Below are 19229 nucleotides of genomic sequence, written 5' to 3'. Positions count from 1 at the left end.
CCTCCCAAAGTGCTGGGATTACAGGCTTGACCCACGGCGCCCGGCCTTTTTTTTTTAAATATAGTATAAAATACTGTACTATATATAGTGTAAAATATTAAACTGTGCACCTGTTTTTTATATAGTATATTGCCAGTGGGCAATGACAATTTAACCTAATTTGAATGGTGCTAAGAGCTTTGTTAATATTTTCTATTGCTAGTAGTGTTGTTACTATGAGATGCTTTTTTAATGATGTAATTTTATTACCTTTTTTGGTTTACTAACAGTAATATATTGTCCTGGACTACAATTGGAACAAACATAGAATGTATTAAACGGCTTTCAGGGACAACTTGATAATCATGGCTGTAAACCTTGAATTTTCCACCCTACATTTAGGCCCAGAAGACTTCTGAGTAATAAGAACTAATGATAACCTAAAAATGTATTGTTGTCCTTAATATAATGTATAATATGTAATTGACAGTACAAATATGGTGTTTATTGGGATGTCTTTTCTAATCTCTTTATGTGGTACATGCTGGCCTGTTATAGAAACTGAATGCAGTAATTTTTTGGTTTTTATCCTTTTTGACTCTTTATTATAATTGGTGCTGTTGGCTGCCTTTTCCCTGAGATATTTCTTAGTTTGATTTTTAAAATTGTTTTTAATCTGCTCAACTCGTCCTGTTTTCTTTAATTATTCCACCTTCCGTGTCCTAGTGATGGACATTCTTTAAGATGCAATCCTTGTTAGATACATTTTCCCATTTTCATAGTTTCCTTTATTCTCAAGACTTGCTGACATAAGATAAACATAGTATCTTCAGTTGGCTGCTGGATATTTCTCCTTGGATAGCTTCCTGTCACCTATAATTTTTCATATCTAAAACTAAATCTACCTTTCCCCCAACTGAACTTCCCTTCCTCTATAATAAATGGTACCATGTCATCATTTTCCCAGTCATCCAGTCTCAAAACCTTGGAGATACTTTGAACTTCTAAATGTGGTCATTCCCGCTTCTCCATTTATTTGAAATATCTCTTTTATCCATCACTGTTAACAACAGCCTCCCAGCCTACCTCCCCATCTCCAGTCTCCCATTATTCAACATATGCTATGTCCTGTCTCCAGTCAGATCTCCCCAGGGCTCTATTTTTATCCTTAGCTCCAAAGCTAGGCTGCCACTTTATGTCCTGCTTATCAAGTTCAGACTTGTCTGACTTTCAGGTTGCTCATAATCATCTGATTTTATCCTACCTATCCAACCTTATTTTTCTGTTATTTTCTAGAATATATTCTGTAGATTTTAAAAAACAGTAGGGTATATTGCCTTACTGTCTCACAAACACATCATGATTATTTCTGCTTTATGTATTCTGGCTATTTCTCTTGTTTGGAAGGCCTTTTGCTGTCTATCATGATTCAATCATTTCTTTAGTTTATGATTTTACAGTCTTAATATAGGCCTTTATTGCTTATCCAAATTCTTTTCACCTCATTATTCAGTCTTTTGCTTATCCAAACTACTGTCACCCCTTATTTCCCTAAATTACAGATTGAATTGTATGGTGCCACATGACTGTGACAATAAGTCTTGAAATTCAAGGCTATTCCCAGTCTAAATCTACTCTGTTCCTATCCTACGTCATTCACTAACTTTAGAGCTTCCATGACCCTGGCTCTGGGCTTGATATCAAAGATATGGCAGTGAATAAATAACATAGATCTAGCCCTGCCTTCATGTGGCTTATAGTCTGTTGGAGTAGCCAAACAGATAAACACAAATGATTGATTTTGGTAAGTGCTACCACGGAAAAGTACTTGTCTTCCAAATTCCCTTATACATGCTGTATTCTAGCTACTTCATCTGTGTAGCTTCCCATTTCTCCCAAGTATTAAACACATTTTAATATTTTATAGTTTTTTCAGTGTCTAAATGTAGCAGGTTGCACAAACTAAAGCACTTAGTAAATGTTCATTGTTGAGTTGTTTCTCCATCTAGGCATGGTAGATAGTAACTAGGAGCATTGTGGTTCTGAAAGCCTCATACTCAGATCAGTCCAGTGATTTAAACTGGACTAGAACTTGGTCTTCATATGCCTGTGTCTGGGTCTGAAATAAGTAAATCACCTTCTCACACCTAATGAAATTCAGTGGGTTGACCAAATAGAGATTTTACAAGTAGTACTTTTTATTCTGTATTACAGCATTTCATTCCTTGCAGTTCTGATGATGAAATGTCTGTTCACCCTAATGAAATTATTTACTGAATGCCACTGATGTTTTCTAACCGTCCATAGTTTGATTTGTATTATTGATGATTGGTGAATGTCAAATGAACACAGTGAATGGATACCTTACTCTATTTCTTTTATTTCTCCCTAGATTTTTTACCCAGAAACTACGGATATCTATGATCGAAAGAACATGCCAAGATGTATTTACTGTATCCATGCACTCAGGTAATCAAATTTTCTTGGCAAAATAAGGAAATTATGAATAACATCTGAATTGAGTGTGTAGTTTTTTATCCTTGAGGTAAGAATGAAAAAGTTTTTTCATTAGTTTCAAAAGTTCCAAATAGGATAAAATACTGTTATCCGAACAAAATGGTGAGAAACAGCTGTGTTTTTCTAGGGAGTACCGAGCAGGGATTTATTTATTTAATAGCAGATAATTTTGTTCTAAAAACATGGTATCTTTCATAATTGATCTAGTGTTTCTGTGAACTATACCTTCACTTAGAATGCTGTCTCTTAGTTATCTAGGTCCTTGCCATCATTAAGCCATTTGTTCATTCATTCAATAATTTTTACAAGCCAGGTGCGGTGGCTCACGCCTGTAATCCCAACACTTTGGGAGTCCGAGGCGGGTGGATTGCCTGAGGTCAGGCGTTCGAGACCAGCCTGGCCAACATAGCAAAACCCCGTCTCTACTAAAAATACAAAAAATTAGCTGGGCATGGTGGCGGGTGCCTGTAATCCCGCTACTCGGGAGGCTGAGGCAGGAGAATTGCTTGAACCCGGGAGGCAGAGGTTGCAGTGAGCCAAGATTGCACCATTGCACTCCAGCCTGGGCAACAAGAGCGAAACTCCATCTCAAATAATAATAATAATAATAATACTTCTTATACCAACACAAACATGATAGTAGGAAATGATACAATATATATTTTTTTCCCATAATGTCATGGTAAGTTTGGAATGTGGCTTAATTTTGAGGTCCCCAGAATCCTAAATTAAATTGGAAGGAAAAGATACAAGTCTGGAAGGATAGTGGGATGGCATATTAGTAGATGCTTCTACAGGTTGAATACAGAACAGGTCCCTTATCTGAAATGCTTGGGACCAGAAGTGTTTTGGATTTTGAAGTATTTGCATTATACTTACCAGTTGAGCATGCCAAATCTGAAATGCAGAATGCTCCAATTATAGCATTTCCTTTGAGGGTCATGTTGGTGCTCAAAAATTTTTAGGTTTTGGAGCAGTTTGGATTTTGGATTTTCAGATTTGGTATACTCAACCTGTGGTATATTTTAGCAGATTTACTTGGCCACAGGACTAAAGGAGATGGTGGCAGAGCAAGTGGGACATGAGTGAGATTTTTGCTTGGGCTGTACTTACATAGCATCATCTATGTGTGCTTGCTAAGTGTTAATTACTTTGGAGTAGGTATATAATGCTGATCTATAAGAAGACTATTGTCTCCAGTTTCTTGATCAAACGTACTAAATCTGTGGTATCATTGGTATCAGTGTGAAACATACAAAAGAATGAATATAGCTGAGAACTAGTGGATCTCGTGTTGAGAATGTAGCAATTTCAAATATGTGTCTGAGGCTGGGTAGGTACAGTGGCTCACACCTGTAATCCCAGTGCTTTGGGAGACCAAAGCGAGAGGTTTGTTTGAAGCCAGGGGTTAAAGACCATCCTGAGCAACGTAGCAAGACCCCATTTCTACAAGAAATAAAAAATTAGCTGGGCATGGTGGCATACGCCTGCAGTCCTAGCTACCCTGGAGGCTGAGGTGGGAGGATCACTTAAGCCCAGGAGTTTGAGGCTGCAGTGAGCTATGATTGTGCTACTGCACTCCAGGCTGGGCGACAGAGCAAGACTGTCTCTAAAAAACAAAACAAAACATTACCAAATATGTGTGTCTGAGTCCAGATCACATTAATTCTGAGTATTGTGTTTGACTTAGTGTTGCATGAGATTTGTCTATGTTGATAATCTTGTGAAGGCTGTACCTGCGATGGATATCTGAACATGGAAGCAGAATTCCTCTCTGCTAGTTGTGTAGCCACTACTCTTGCAGTGTAACCTGGGTTCCAGGCCCTCAAATTCTGTGTAGTAGAGGCTAAAGAATTAACTATGCCTTCCTAGTGGTAGAGTCAGAAAGAACGGAAGTCCGCTATTGTTTTCCATTTCTCTTGAATATGCAGTCTGTGCTTAGAAAGTATATATAGAGTGGTGTGTTTTGTGATTTATGATTTTTTTTTTAATGATGTTTTTCCTGAAGGGTGGATTGGCAACATTTGATAATATGTAGGAAGTGTTTATAATTGCTGAGAGTTTCTTCTTTTACCACAAAACACAACCATGTTCAAAGCAGGTTCCTCACCTCACTGTATTGGATAAGGCTCCATCTTCTTTGGATCAACAGTGACAGAAAAGTACTAACTGTCTGTCTCCTCCCTGCTTGCCTTTTTTTTTCCCCCCTCTGAAGTCTTGATTGGCATTATTCCAGAGATAGTCACTGTGCTTTAATCATACTATATTACTTTTGTAGATAACATTGCACTCTCAGATAAGACCCCAGTTTTCCATTCTCAAAATACTTGTATACTTTCTTCCTGTTTCCCTGTTTTGTTGTTCTAATAACTGATTTTGGGGTTAAACAGGTCCATAATCTCTTATCCTAAATTAAAACCCTAAACTATCTGAAAATTGATTTTAAGTTTAGTGTAAGCTCATTTGTCTCCTTAGTATGATTATGTTTGTGTGTTTCTCTGCAGAAAGTAATGTATTGGATTGAGGATGCTGCCCCAGGGCTTGCTGGGGATACTTTATAATACCATATACACTGTAAATAGAAATACACTTTCTAATATCTGAGAAATTCAACATTCAAATATATCTGGCTCCAAGAATTTGGGTAAGGGACTGTGGGCCTATAGTAGATTCTGTTTCCTAATCACCTGCTGTGTTTCAGGGTCTTTATTAATAATCTTTGAGATTGACATAGTGACTTCTAGGTTACTCACCATTCACAGAAAAGATAGTTAGAATCCAGATAGGTTAACACAGCTTCCTTCTGCCCATTGCTACAAAGTTCAGCTTAAGTAGGAAATAAGAAAAATAAATCTTAAGCACAGTTACAGTCTGACCCATTATAGGTGCCTAATAGTGTATTTGTGGAAGTAGGCATGGGAGAGCAGGAACAAAGATGGGAGGGTTTATAAGTTTCAGTGTGAAGCTAAGTACTTTTGATTGTGGGTGAGAGGACTTACCTGGCCATTTTGAATCCATTCATAGCTCCAGTATCTCCATAAAATACTTGTAATAATTAAAGAGAGTTAAAAGAAAGATGGTGCCCATGTCTACTTTTTATGTCAGCCAGTGATACGGTTGTGGCACCTTTAATTTACCATTGAAAGACATTAAAAGCTAATTCAGTGTTCTTGGTACTGTGAAAGCAACTGTATTAGTCCGTTCTCATACTGCTATAACGAAATACCTGAGACTGGGTAATTCATAAAGAAAAGAGTTTAATTGGCTTAAGGTTCCACAGCTTCTACAGGAAGCATGGCTGGAGAGACCTCAGGAAACTTACAATCATGGCAGAAAACAAAGAGGAAACAGTCACATCTCACATGGCATTAACAAGAGGAAGAGAGAGGTGGGGAGGTGCTTACATACTTTTAAACAACCAAATCTAGCCATAACTCACTCACTGTTAGGAGAACAGCAGCAAGGGGGAAATCTGCCCCCATTGATCCAGTCACCTCTCACCAGGCCCCCACCTGGGGATTACAATTTGACATGAGATTTGGACGGGGGCACAGACCCAAACCATATCTGCAACATTCTTGAACTTTCTTAAAATTTCTTGTTCCCTATTTCCAAATAGGAATAAATGAGAAAGAAATTCTTGGAGAAAAATATTCTCGCAATTAAGAATGCAGGTGTGATGTATTAGTGAGAAAAAGATATAAGGGAATATATTACATGTCTAGAAAGTTATTAGTTATTTTGCTTTGGAATTTCTTTTTTAAAGAGGCAGGGTCTTACTCTTTTGCTTAGGCTGGAACACAGAGGTGTGATCTTGACTCATTGTAACAACCTCCGAGGCACAAGCTATCCTCCTGCCTTAGCCTCCCAAATAGCTAGGACTACAGGCATGCACCACCATACCTGGCAAATTAAAAAAATTTTTTTTGTAGAGACAGGGTCTTGCTATGTTACTCAAGCTGTTTTGAATTCCTGACCTCAAGCGATCCTCCTGCCTCTCCTTCTCAAAGTACTGAAATTACAGGCGCGAGCCGCTACACCCAGTCTAGAGAATTTTTTGAATACATTTAAAATCTTCTGAGAGAGGAGCTTTATATATCCATCTTGAGTGTTTTACCTGAAAGAAAAGCATTTAATCGTATACATATGTCTTATACTTGCACTTCTCTGAGAAAATGATTAGCTTCTGTGGATGCATAAAGTCTAGTGTGTTTTGAGAATACTTGATTTTTTTTTGTTTTTCTCTTACACATTTGGGTTTATTATATACAATTTAAATTTTGATCAGTTCTGTGATTGCAGTGTACATGATGCATGTTTGTATTTAAATGATACTGAGTTTATAGATTATTTAGAAAAACTGTATACCGCTTTAAGTTTCTATGATTTATTTATTATATATTTCTTATTTCCGTGCTTGCTTTAAACTGTCAGTTTCTTGCTTTTGTCAGTATCTGTGAAGTACCCTTCTGATCTCTTCTAATTTATTGGTTCCAGTCAGCTAGGGCTTTAGAATCCACTTAACACAGGCTTATGGACATTGATTTATCTGTCCATTCATCTGTCAAATATTGATTAACATTTATTAGTATATGCTAGGCTCTGGGTAGACATTAGTGAATGAGCCCTGTATTGTCCCTGCTTGCGTGAAGCTTAGAGTCTAAGTGATTTTTTTTTTAAGTTTAAAAAGTAAAAATAATTTTTACCAACCCAATACTTAAAAAGTAAAAATATATGAAATATTATTTATCTAAAACTGTTAAATTACCTGGATTAAGCTTTTCCATCAGTAATATGAATTCAGTTTAAGTAAGATTTGCCATCTGAATCATTTTTATGAAGCTTTTCTAAGATGTCTTGTTATTTAAAACTTATTGATTACAGGAAAGCAAACAAATGAAGAAACACTTCACTATTAATTATATTAACATTAATGTTAACATGTTTTTTTCTTTTTTGAGATGGAGTCTCACATTGTTGCCCAGGCTGGAGTACAGTGGTGCAATCTCGACTCACCGCAGCCTTTGCCTCCCAGGTTCAAGCAATTCTCCTGCCTCAGTCTCCTGAATAGCTGGGATTATAGGCACATGCCACCACGCCTGGCTAATTTTTGTATTTTTGGTAGAGACGGAGTTTTGCCACGTTGGCCAGGCTGGTCTCAAGCTCCTGACCTCAGGTGATCTGCCCACCTCAGCCTCCCAAAGTGCTGGGATTACAGGCATGAGCCATCATGCCTGGCCATTAACATCTAATTATACATTGACTTTGTGCCAGAACCGGGACTTGAATTTGTGCCTACTGATCTCCCCAGTCCAGTGCTCTTTGCATTGTATTATGTGACCTTTTAGGACAATGCTGTCATTTAAACTAAAAAAAAAAACACTCTGAGGTAAATAGAGTATTGTAACTACAAAGGAGACTGTTGTAGGTACTGGGAGTCTCAATGTTCAGAATGCTTCTATTTTATTCTTCATGCTGATTTTCAGGGGTGGCAGCTAGGCACTGCTGGGAGGCCTAACCTTTTGCATATTGTATCTTCTAGTTTGTACCTGTTCAAGCTAGGCCTGGCCCCTCAGATTCAAGACCTATATGGAAAGGTTGACTTCACAGGTAAGGAGTTACAGACTTGGCAGGAAATGCTTGAATTATGTGGAAATAGCCTGGAGAGCCAGCAGTACCAATTTTAAAGATCTAAGGCTTTAAAAATACTCTGGCAGTGGAGGTGAAAGAAATACTAATAACTTGCTTCTCTAATGTGGGGTAAAGAACACTAAACTTGGAATTTCAAGCTCTGTTCTCTCACTTATAATGTGAACATGATTAGTGAGTCTCAGTTTTCTTATATATAAATTGGGGATAACATAAACATATGTAAAACATATAATAATGTTAACACATAACATTAAATGTTCGGGTATGTTGAAAAAAGCTTTATAACTATCTTTCCCTTTCCATTCCAGCAAGCATCTGTTGTAGGCAAAGCAAGAGGGAGAGTGGGGAGTGAGATGACACAGAGATGCCAATTTAGTAATTTTAAAGTTTAAGCTTATTTGGATGCGTGTTTCTATGTGTATTTGCTATAGCCAGATGCTTGAAGAGATGAGGGATTAGGGAGAAAACGGATAGTGGTAATATTGTTTAAGGGTAAGATAGATTCAAGTCTTTCAAAGTGGTGATTATTTTGTTGGCTTGAAAGTTTAAAACTTGGTAAGAAATTTTTTGTCCATGATATTTTTTCCTTCCAGAGATGTTATTCACCAGACCTGGGGAAAGGGCCAGACCTTACATGTTTTCTTTATCATTTGGCTTTCTGCCTTAGAAATGAAATTGTTGAATAGCAGCTAATGATTTGGATTGTAAAGACTGAGATAACTGACTTAGTTTGTGATTCACTTACTGTTGAGCTCACATTAAAGCTGTTCCATTTATAAGTTCATTGTAGGAAATGCCACAAGTAGGAATTCTGAACAACTATTTCCTGTAGGACCTGCTCACTTTATAGTTATTTTTGATGCCTTTGATAATAATAATGTTTGACTGCATTTTATATGCCAGTTACTGTGTTAAGTGCTTTCCATACATTTTATCTTTATATCATTATAACATCCTAAAAGGTAAATGCCATTTAATCCCATTGTATAGTTGAGGAATATGTTTCCTTCTCTTGGTTATGGAAAGGTGCCTAGCTTGATTGACTGAGTATTAATTCCCTCCTGTAGAAGAAGAAATCAACAACATGAAGACTGAGTTGGAGAAGTATGGCATCCAAATGCCTGCATTTAGCAAGATTGGGGGCATCCTGGCTAATGAACTGTCAGTGGATGAAGCCGCATGTAAGAAGAGAGAAATCTCATGGGTTCAACTGAGATTTTTGCCACCATTTCCAATAATTAATTCTATAGTGATGATCTAGGACATTGTGAATCTTGCTAGCAAGTTTAAGTCCATAGATATAGTTATAAACACATAGCCTTCCATGCCGTTGTTATTTGGAAATACGTGATTAATTCTGATTAAAGTGAAAGCATTTAGAAAGGAAGTCCTGACTGGACCTGGTGGCTCACGCCTGTAATCCTAGCAGCTGGGAGGCCAAGGCGGGTGGATCACCTGAGGTCAGGAGTTCAAGACCAGCCTGGCCATGGTGAAACCCCATCTCTACTAAAAAGACAAAAATTTAGCCGGGCATGGTGGCGCGTGCCTGTAATCCTAGCTACTCGGGAGGCTGAGGCAGGAGAATCACTTGAACCCAAGAGGCGGAGGTTGCAGTGAGCCGAGATAGCGCCATTGCACTCCAGATTGGGCAACAAGAGCGAAACTCTGTCTCAAAAAAAAAAAGAAAAGAAAAGAAAAAAAGAAAGGAAGTCCTACATTTCCGTGGCTCATTGAGTTTCTTATTGTTTTATGGTGTTTACTCGGTAATTAAGGCAAATATCTCCAGAGCAAGTGCTCCTTGCAAGGCTCTCTTATGAGTATTTCTCTGTGAGATTCCAAGTTCATCATCCCAAACATGGATCACAGATGGAGCTGTGGCTTTGTATACCGTAAGGAAGAGGGTAGGCTCATAGGGCCCAGGGAGCCAGTCTTTGAACCCTAGTTGTTATTTCTCTGTGAAAAGGAGCCTCTGTCTCTAATGGGGGGTGCAGTGTTGCTTTCTATTGTGATATACATCCTTTAATCTATATAATCTCAGTGTTTTTGTTTTTGTTTTTTTAGTACATGCTGCTGTTATTGCTATTAATGAAGCTATTGACCATAGAATTCCAGCCGACACATTTGCAGCTTTGAAAAATCCCAATGCCATGCTTGTAAATCTTGAAGAGCCCTTGGCATCCACTTACCAGGATGTACTTTACCAGGCTAAGCAGGACAAAATGACAAATGCTAAAAACAGGGTAAAAATGCAACATCTGTTCTTTCTAATTAATTTATGTTATTCCAACATTTGATATGGCTCCAGTTTAAACATCAATTTTATTGAGATGCAGTTTACACACAACAAAATTCACCGAATTTTAAATGTACAGTTTGAGTTTTGACAAATATATGTGATCATTTAACCATCACCCCAAAAAGTTACTTAGTGTACTTTTGCAGTCAGTTTCTACCTCACCCACACCCCTGAGCCCAGGCAACTACCGGTCTGTTTTCTATTGCTGCCATTTACCTTTTTTAGAAATGGAATGATTCAGTGTCTAATCTTTTGGTGTGAGACTCCATATTGACCTCTACTTCTTGAATTTTATATAAATAAAATTCTGGAGTATAGCCATTAAAATTAATAGTGCCCTTTGGAAAGATTATCTCTAAATATTAACATAGTCTTTCCTCTTTCCCAGATTCTTTGGGGTAAAATGTTTGTGTACAATTGTTAGGGGTATGTGGAAGTTAGTTAAATGATTCTGACTTGAAAAAACTGAATCTAGGGATCCCTTTTAAGACTTCACACAGGCTGGTCATGGTGGCTAATGCCTGTACTCCCAGCACTTTGGGACGCCAAGGCAGGCGGAACACCTGAGGTCAGGAGTTTGAGACCAGCCTGGCCAATATGGCGAAATCCCATCTGTACTGAAAGTCCAAAAATTGGCCCGGTGTTGTGGTGGGCTCCTGTAATCCCAGCTACTTGGGAGGCTGAGTCAGGAGAATTGCTTGAACCTGGGAGGTGGAGGCTGCAGTAAGCCAAGATCACATCAGCTGGGAAACAGCGAGACTCTGTCTCAAAAAAAATAAAAACTTCACACAAATTTATCCACCCCTTGTTAAAATTAGTGGTTGATGACAAAATGAAAACAACCCTGCTCTCAGAACAGTCTTTGTATCTCTTATCGTAGAGCAGGGATTTCAGTTTCCCAGTTAGGTGCCAAACTAACCTGCAGGCAAGTAGCTGCTGCCATGCCCCTGCCTATGTCACCAGTGAGACTCCACGATTGTGGATCTGTATGTGCCCATTCTGCTCAGATCTGAGGCAAGGATGTGCTGCCTCTAATCCCAGCACTTTGGGAGGCCAAGGCGGGCCGATCACTTGAGGTTAGGAATTCGAGACCAGCCTGGCCAATATGGTGAAACCCCTTCTCTACTAAAAATACCAAAAAAATTAGCTGGGCCTGATGGTGTACGCCTGTAGTCTCAGCTACTTGGGAGGCTGAAGTAAGAGAATCACATGAACCCAGGAGGTGGAGTTTGTAGTGAGCCAAGATCGTGCCATTGCACTCCAGCCTAGGTGACAGAGCGAGACTCTGTCTCAAAAAAAAAAGTCTCGCTCTGTCGCCCAGACTGGAATGCAGTGGTGCAGTCATAACTCACTGCGGCCTTAAACTTCTGGGCAGAGCAATCTTCCTGTCACAGCCTCCTGAGTAGCTGGGACTACAGGTGTGTGCCACCTCATTGGGCTAATTAAAAAAAAAAATTTGTAGAGATGGGGTCTCGCTATGTTGCCCAGGCTGATCTCAAACTCTTGGCCTCAAGCCATCTTCCCACCTTGGCCTTCCAAAGCACTGGGATTACAGGCATGAGTTACTGTGCCTGCTTTGTTCTTTATAAAGGATCTTAAGCTACATCCATATTCTTGGTAGTGTTATGGTGCAGGAGGAGCACAGGTGTATTTATGTGGTCTTCTTAGACACCTTAGGCTAACTTAATTACGCTTTTTACTCATCCTTAGACAGAAAACTCAGAGAGAGAAAGAGATGTTTATGAGGAGCTGCTCACGCAAGCTGAAATACAAGGCAATGTAAACAAAGTCAATAGTAAGTATGTTCCTGAGTCAGGCATTTAAAGGGATATTATAATACAATGTGAATGTTGATCTATTCTGGGACTTACAACATGGTTTAATTTACTTACTTTAGACATTATTGGATTTGTTTAGCAACAATTGCTTATTAACAATCTTTTGTGTTTCTATTCCTCCGTTTTAAATCTTCAGTCAGCCCCTTGTTCCTACACTGACAGTAGCGTCATAGTAGTCTTTTTGGCTATAGTTTCACTCTTTCACCCTATTACATGCTTTTAAAAATTATTTTCCTGGCCAGGTGCAGTGACTGATTAATCCCAGCACTTTGGGAGGCCAAGATGGGTGGATCACCTGAGGTCAGGAGTTTGAGACCAGCCTAGCAATATGGTGAAACCCCATCTCTACTGAAAATACATAAATTAGCTGGGCATGGTGGCGTGTGCCTGTAGTCCCAGCTACTCGGGAGGCTGAGGCAGGAGAATCGTTTGAACCTGGGAGGCACAGGTTGCAGTGAGCTGAGATGGTGTCGCTGTACTCCAGACTGGACAACACTGAGACTCTGTCTAAAAAAAAAAAAATTATTTTTCTATTTTTTTCAAGTAACATTATAGTTTTGTTTTTCCTTTAAAGAATAATGCAAACTGTCTAGATATTAAACAATAAACCACAAAAATTAGACTCCATCACTTAGAAATAATCATCACTTAGAAATAATCATTACTGTCATTTTTTGGTATGTTCTTCAAAATGTGTCTGCGTGTGTGTGTGTATGTATGTGTGTGTGTGTGTGTGTATATATATATATATATAAAATTTTCTTTTTTCTTTAAGAGACAGAGTTACACTCTGTTGCTTAGGCTGCAGTTGCGATTATGGTTTACTGCAGCCTCAAATTCCTGGGCCCAAGCCATCCTTCTGATTCACATTCCCTAGTAACTAGGACTACAGTCATGCGCCGCCACACCCAGCTGCTTTTTACAATTTTTTTGAAGAGAGAGTCTCGCTCTTTTGCCCAGGTTGGTCTCAAACTCCTGATCTCAAGTGATCCTGCCACCTTGGCCACCCAAAGTGCTGGGATTACAGGCGTGAGCTGCCTTGCCCAGCCTCCAAAACATATTTAAACAAAGTTGAGATTATACTTTTAATGTTGACTTTTATATGTGTGTTACTTTGGGGAAATTAATTTATTGAAATTATCATTCTTTTGCTACTCTGCTAAAGAACTCACCATGACTTCTTCATACTTGCCAGACAAAATGCAGATCCCTAGCCTAGTGAAGTTTTTTATGCAATATTTCATGCGTACAGCTCTCAGTAGAAGCTCATTTGCCTAATTACCTCCCATACTCATTCTGTACATTTTATGACTTAAAAAGAATCAGGGCCGGGCAATTCTGGCATTTTGGAAGGCCAAGGCAGGTGGATTGCCTGAGCTTAGGAGTTTGAGACCATCCGGGGCAATGTGACAAAACCCCGTCTCTAAAAAAAAATGCAAAAACTAACCAGACGTGGTGACATGTGCCTGTAGTCCCAGCTACTTGGGGGCTGAAGCAGGAGGATCGCTTGACCCAGGAGGTTGAGGCTGCAGTGAGCTGTGTTCACACCACTGCATTGTAGGCTGGGCAACAGAGTGAGACCCTGTCTCAAAAAATTAATTAATTAAATTTTTTTAAAAAAAGAATCTGGCTGTGAAGTGATACTGACCTGATGTTTGATCTCTTGTTCCTCTGTTAAAAGCTGTGTAACATTGGGCACCTGCAGTAGAGTTGTTATGCAGATAATATGAGATAGTGTATGTAAATGGCCAGCTATTTAGTAAATGCTCAGTGAACATTAGTATTATCACTTTGTTAGTCATATAATCTCTCTACTGTAATGCCCTCATGCCTCATCTCTTCCTAATCCAAATTGTACCCATCATTCAAGATCCAGTTCAATTTTCACTTCAGTGCCTATCACAGTTCAATATGCTTGGCTTTCAAATCTCCTGTCATACACAGTCTCATCCCTATAAATTTGTACTTAATTATGTATTGTCTTGTATTGCTTGTTCTTCTGACAGCTTTGTAAACTCCTTAAAGTAGAGATTATATATTCTGCTTCTTTTGAAGTCCTCTTAATTCCTAGCATAGGTTTAGACTCACTAAAAAAACTAAAAAGTTTGATTTCAACCAGCTAGGCCAGGCTTAATCTTGTTTTGCTCAAGATACTCATAATAATAATAATAGTAATTGTTCATTTGGAGGACTAAATTTCTCATTTGAACTAATACTAATAAGTAGAGATTTAGAAGATTTTACCAATTCCATAGGATTGGAGTTCTAAGCCCTGACCAGCATTCTTGTTTTTTGGGTTATTTTTTATTTTTTATTTTTTGAAACAGAGGCCAGGCTGGAGTGCAGTGGCGCAATCTCGGCTTACTGTAATCTCTGCCTCCCAGGTTCAAGAGATTCTCCTGCCTCAGCCTCCCAAGTAGATGACCAGCATTGTTTGTATTCTGCTGCCTTCTGGTTCATTTAGGATAATGACCTTCTGAGCAGAATAATCCATTCAAATGTGGGTGGTATCTTGTGCTGAATCTGTATTAATTCTTAAGTCAGCAAATATAAACTGGAGTGTCCTTATGATTGGTTCTCTGTGAGAAGAAAGTCCAGCATGTTTCCTGTTGCATAGAGTACATAAAATGTTTTTTGTTTTACTAAGGGATTTTTCTCTACCTTACTGTTTGGTATTTTATAACCTTTGTAATTTTACCTTGCTAATTATATAAGAATCAGTTGTGAGCACATGTAAGGAAATAACAATATGTATATGTTCTTAAAATGTCCTATTCATATTATTATTATGTAGTCAGAGGAGCAAAATAATAAAAATTCCCTCAAATACCTTTCAGTATAGTGGGGAGGATAGACATGCAAATGAGTACTTTTAGGGCAGCTTGATTAGAGCAAGGTGCCAAGAGTGCATGTGGTGTAGTCATAAAATAAAGAAGGGAATGATGATTTCTGTCTAGAAGTTTGAGTAGGTTTTCATTGTACATGGATCTTCACAGGGATCCTTAGGATAGATAAGAGGGTGAGGATAAGGCAGAATTCCCTATGAAAGGATAGTCTTTTCCTAATTGTAGAGAAAGTCTGAGGCAAAGGAAAGTTAGATGCCAGGAGGGTATAGGGACTTCAGATTCCAGGAATTAATGTAATTATAGATAAGATTCTTTGCCTAGAGCATTCGAAGCAGCAATGAGGCCATTGACACTGCCCCGGGAAAAAGCTACAGGCCAAACAGTTAAAAATTAGAAAAAGTTTTTATTTTTTTGTTAAGTAGAATATGGAAAAATTAGAGTTATATAACTAAAGTTCAGTGAGAGGAAGTATTTAAGTAATGTTCTACACTTCATTATCTTTGCAATATAAATGTTTATAGATATTCATTTAATATTTACATGTTTAAGTAGTATGTATACACTTCTACAAAAAGCAAAATTTACTAGGTGCTTTTGTAGATAGATACTGTAAAATTCTATGCTATATACCTAGAGAAAGTCTAGTTTGTTGTCTACATTCATTATATTTTCTGTCCCTAGCTATTATGAAAGCTCCATTAGGATAAGGATATTTGGTTTTTTCCCTATTATGTTTGCAGCATATAGCAGATCCTCAGTAAATATCATTGAAGGAATGGATGATTAGTTGGCTAACAGCCACGTAGACCTACAGACATGACTTGAGAAGCCACCACCTTGGTTTGGTGCTCAGTTGAATGGCGGGTATAAATACTAGGAAGAAATAAACAGTATCTTAGGAGCCTACAGTGAGACCTCACATCCATACCGATGTTTTAACCTTTTCTTCCCCCCCCCTTTTTTTAATAGTTCTAGTCTCCTCATTGCCCCTACTTCCCATTTTCTAGTTTGAGACTTTATTTTCCCTTGGGCTGTTTTGCTTTTCTTTATAACAGCTTATTAATTTTATTTTGTTTTTTACTAATGAAAACATTTGCAATTGATAAGTACTACTATTCCCTAGATATTTTTATTTTTGGTATTTATTGATTTCTTTTGGCTACTTAGATAAAATCAGATGTTTATCTGTAAGTGGTGGTAGGGACAGGCATTTTCTCTTCAAAAAATAAGGAAATGGAAAGTAATAAAGTAATTATGATTCCTTAGTGGCTATCATTTCTGAAATCAGAAATTATCTTATTCTGCCTTTCAGGCTAAGAAGACCTTTTTGGTTTTGTTTTTGTTTTGTTTTGTTTTGTTTTTTTACAGTATATGAAGTGCTTTTATGTATATGATTTTACTTAATCTTAAACCTATTCCTGTGAGGGAAGTCATCTTCATTATCATTTTCAGATGAAGGAACATCTGGGTTTTCATTGTCATGTATTGTATTATAGAGCTTGTGTGACCTCAGTTTCTATGATTAGAAGAGAGAATGTAGAGAGGGGAAAGATGGCCCCTTTCACTCTGCACAGGTTGGACCACCCTTGATATCTGGGCACTGACTTGTGGGTGGAGTGTGTGCAGGAAGTATCAGGGTAATGAGAGGATTCAAAATGATGGTATGTAAGACATAAAGGAAATAAGGCTGCTCGTAAGGCATTTGCTGTCATAGGGAGGGGCAGTGGAATGTATTCAGTGTGAACTTTAGGGTTGGAGCTTTAAAAATATTTTTGAAACAAAATTGTTCAAAGGTGTAGTAAATGGCCATGGGAGATACTTTCTCCTGTTTGGTAGTCTATAAGTATAATCTGGACAACTACTTGGCATTTTAAGGGAATTTAAGCGTCATGTTGGTCTGGATTGTTGGCTCCATATTGGTGCTGAGCTGTCTACATTTGGAAGTTTTTAAGTGGGCTTGGGAGTGTGGCCCAGGAATCTGTATGAAATCCGACGAACAGCTTGTTGGGAACCCCTGGACTTGATGACTCTAAGGTTCTTTTCCAATCCCGAGATCTTATGCTTCTGAGAACCACAGAGTAAAGGCTCTCTGAGTTATATTTCCGTATCTGGAACTGAGATTGGTTTTGGGGAAGGAAAACTATTCTAGGCTGTTCTGTTCACATAGTCCTTTCATAAGCTTTTGCCTTTTTTCCTCAGCATTTTCTGCATTAGCAAACATCGACCTGGCTTTAGAACAAGGAGATGCACTGGCCTTGTTCAAGGCTCTACAGTCATCAGCCCTGGGTCTTCGAGGACTGCAGCAACAGAATAGTGACTGGTACTTGAAGCAGCTCCTGAGTGATAAGCAGCAGAAGAGACAGGTAAACAGTCTGGATTGAAGCTGCAAGAGTTTGTATATATCCATTTGAATCCCATGCTGTCATTTAAAGATATATATGCTGCCTTCTTTTTTCCCACAATACAACTTTTTCCTCTGCATATAAATTAGTTTGAAAAAATCCTCAGGTAAAATACACATTGTCTTCAACTCACTTTTGCTTGTAGAGCTGTGAATCCTCTTTTAAAATAAACAGACAATACCCACCCATCCCCAGTCTAACCACTCCTTCACTTCAGCTGTCTCTCTCTTCAACTAAAAGACATTGGGGAAAACCTGAATATTTTTGCATTCTTACATCAGAATTTGCACTTAAACAAAAACTGCACCTCATTAGTTTGCTCTGGTCAACACTGGAAAAGTACTTACCGTGCAGTCAGGGTAGATGGTGTGGTATTGTATTTTGTGGGGGTTTTTTTTAGAACAAACATGAGGGACTTTCTTTTTTGTCTAAATAAGGGCAAGTATACATTTTACCAATACCCAGCGTACATTGGTCAAAGTAAGTAGCATTAACGTGCTTAAGATTCTACAAACGCTTTTCCCTTAGAATATTTTGAGGCTTTTCATGTAATATGTTTAAGAATGTACTGGTATCTGTAAAGTCACTCTACCCCAGCTTTGGCAAAGGCATTTGGCTCTAGCTGGGGCTGCCACCTTGGCTGCATGTAGCCTGAGCTGTCACTTATGACTGTGGCTCTCTGTCCCTAGTGACTGCTTTTGAGAGATGAGAACCTTAAGGCCTGGAGTCATAGGAATGAGTAATCTTTACATAATTTTCTTTGCTTTTATCAGAGTGGTCAGACTGACCCCCTGCAGAAGGAGGAGCTGCAGTCTGGAGTGGATGCTGCAAACAGTGCTGCCCAGCAATATCAGAGAAGTAAGAGTCCATTGAAACAGTATGGGAGGAAAGTTGTGGCTTTATGTTACTGAAGGGTCTGAGGTTAGCGTCTGTCACTCTCATCCCCCACCTGAGCCTACCAGCTGTAATCAACTGCCAGGTACTTTTGGTGGCAGGAGGGTTTCTCCAGTTTGTTGTTGTTGTGGTTTTAATTGCTATGTAATAGTTGTACATATTTTGAGGGTACATGTGTTTTGTTTTGTTTTTTAAACCAACCAAGAAGCACTGACGTATGATATTTTGATACATGCATACAATGTGTAATGATCAAATCAGGGTAATTGGAATATCGGTCACCTAACACATTTATCTTTTGTTGATGTTGGGAACATTCCAATTCTTCTGTCTATTTTGAACTATACATTATTGTTAACTGTCGTCATCCTACTGTGGTATCTAACACTAGACCTATTCCTTGTATCTAATGGTAATTTTGTACCCATTAGCCAACCTCTCTATCTCCTCCTCCCCACTACCCTTCCCAGCTTCTGGGAACCACCAGTCAACTCTACCTCCATGAGATCCACTTTTTTAGCTCCCACATATGAGTGAGATCAGGAGGTATTTGCCTTTCTGTGTCTGGTTTATTTCACTTAACATAATGATCTTCAGTTTTTATGGCTGAATAATATTCCATCGTGTATATACTACTTTTTTTTTTTTTTAACCAGTTATTCATTGATAGACACTTAGCTTGATTTCATATTTTGGCTGTTGTGAATACAGCTGCAATAAACATGGGAGTGCTGATTTCCTTTCTTTTGGCCATATACCTAGCAGTGGGATTGCTGAATCATATGTAGTTTTATTTTAATTTTTT

The 19229-nt window shown here is 38.4% G+C and overlaps 1 protein-coding gene across 1 annotated transcript in view; it reads left to right on the top strand.

The window, feature by feature from the left end:
* IQGAP1 (IQ motif containing GTPase activating protein 1) overlaps positions 1-19229 on the top strand; it is a 128339-nt gene that overhangs the window by 49414 nt on the left and 59696 nt on the right. Inside the window, exons 4-10 of the mRNA XM_011947394.1 lie at positions 2372-2448; positions 8039-8106; positions 9216-9329; positions 10210-10388; positions 12155-12239; positions 17328-17491; positions 18304-18388. Of these exons, the coding sequence (XP_011802784.1) occupies positions 2372-2448; positions 8039-8106; positions 9216-9329; positions 10210-10388; positions 12155-12239; positions 17328-17491; positions 18304-18388 (772 nt within the window). The remainder of the gene's footprint in view (positions 1-2371; positions 2449-8038; positions 8107-9215; positions 9330-10209; positions 10389-12154; positions 12240-17327; positions 17492-18303; positions 18389-19229) is intronic.

The sequence above is a fragment of the Colobus angolensis genome, unplaced genomic scaffold (genome assembly GCF_000951035.1).
Source record: "Colobus angolensis palliatus isolate OR3802 unplaced genomic scaffold, Cang.pa_1.0 Scaffold264, whole genome shotgun sequence".
Lineage (NCBI taxonomy): Eukaryota > Metazoa > Chordata > Mammalia > Primates > Cercopithecidae > Colobus > Colobus angolensis.
Note: the sequence above shows the minus strand (reverse complement) of the source record. Positions and strands in the feature narration are given on the sequence as shown.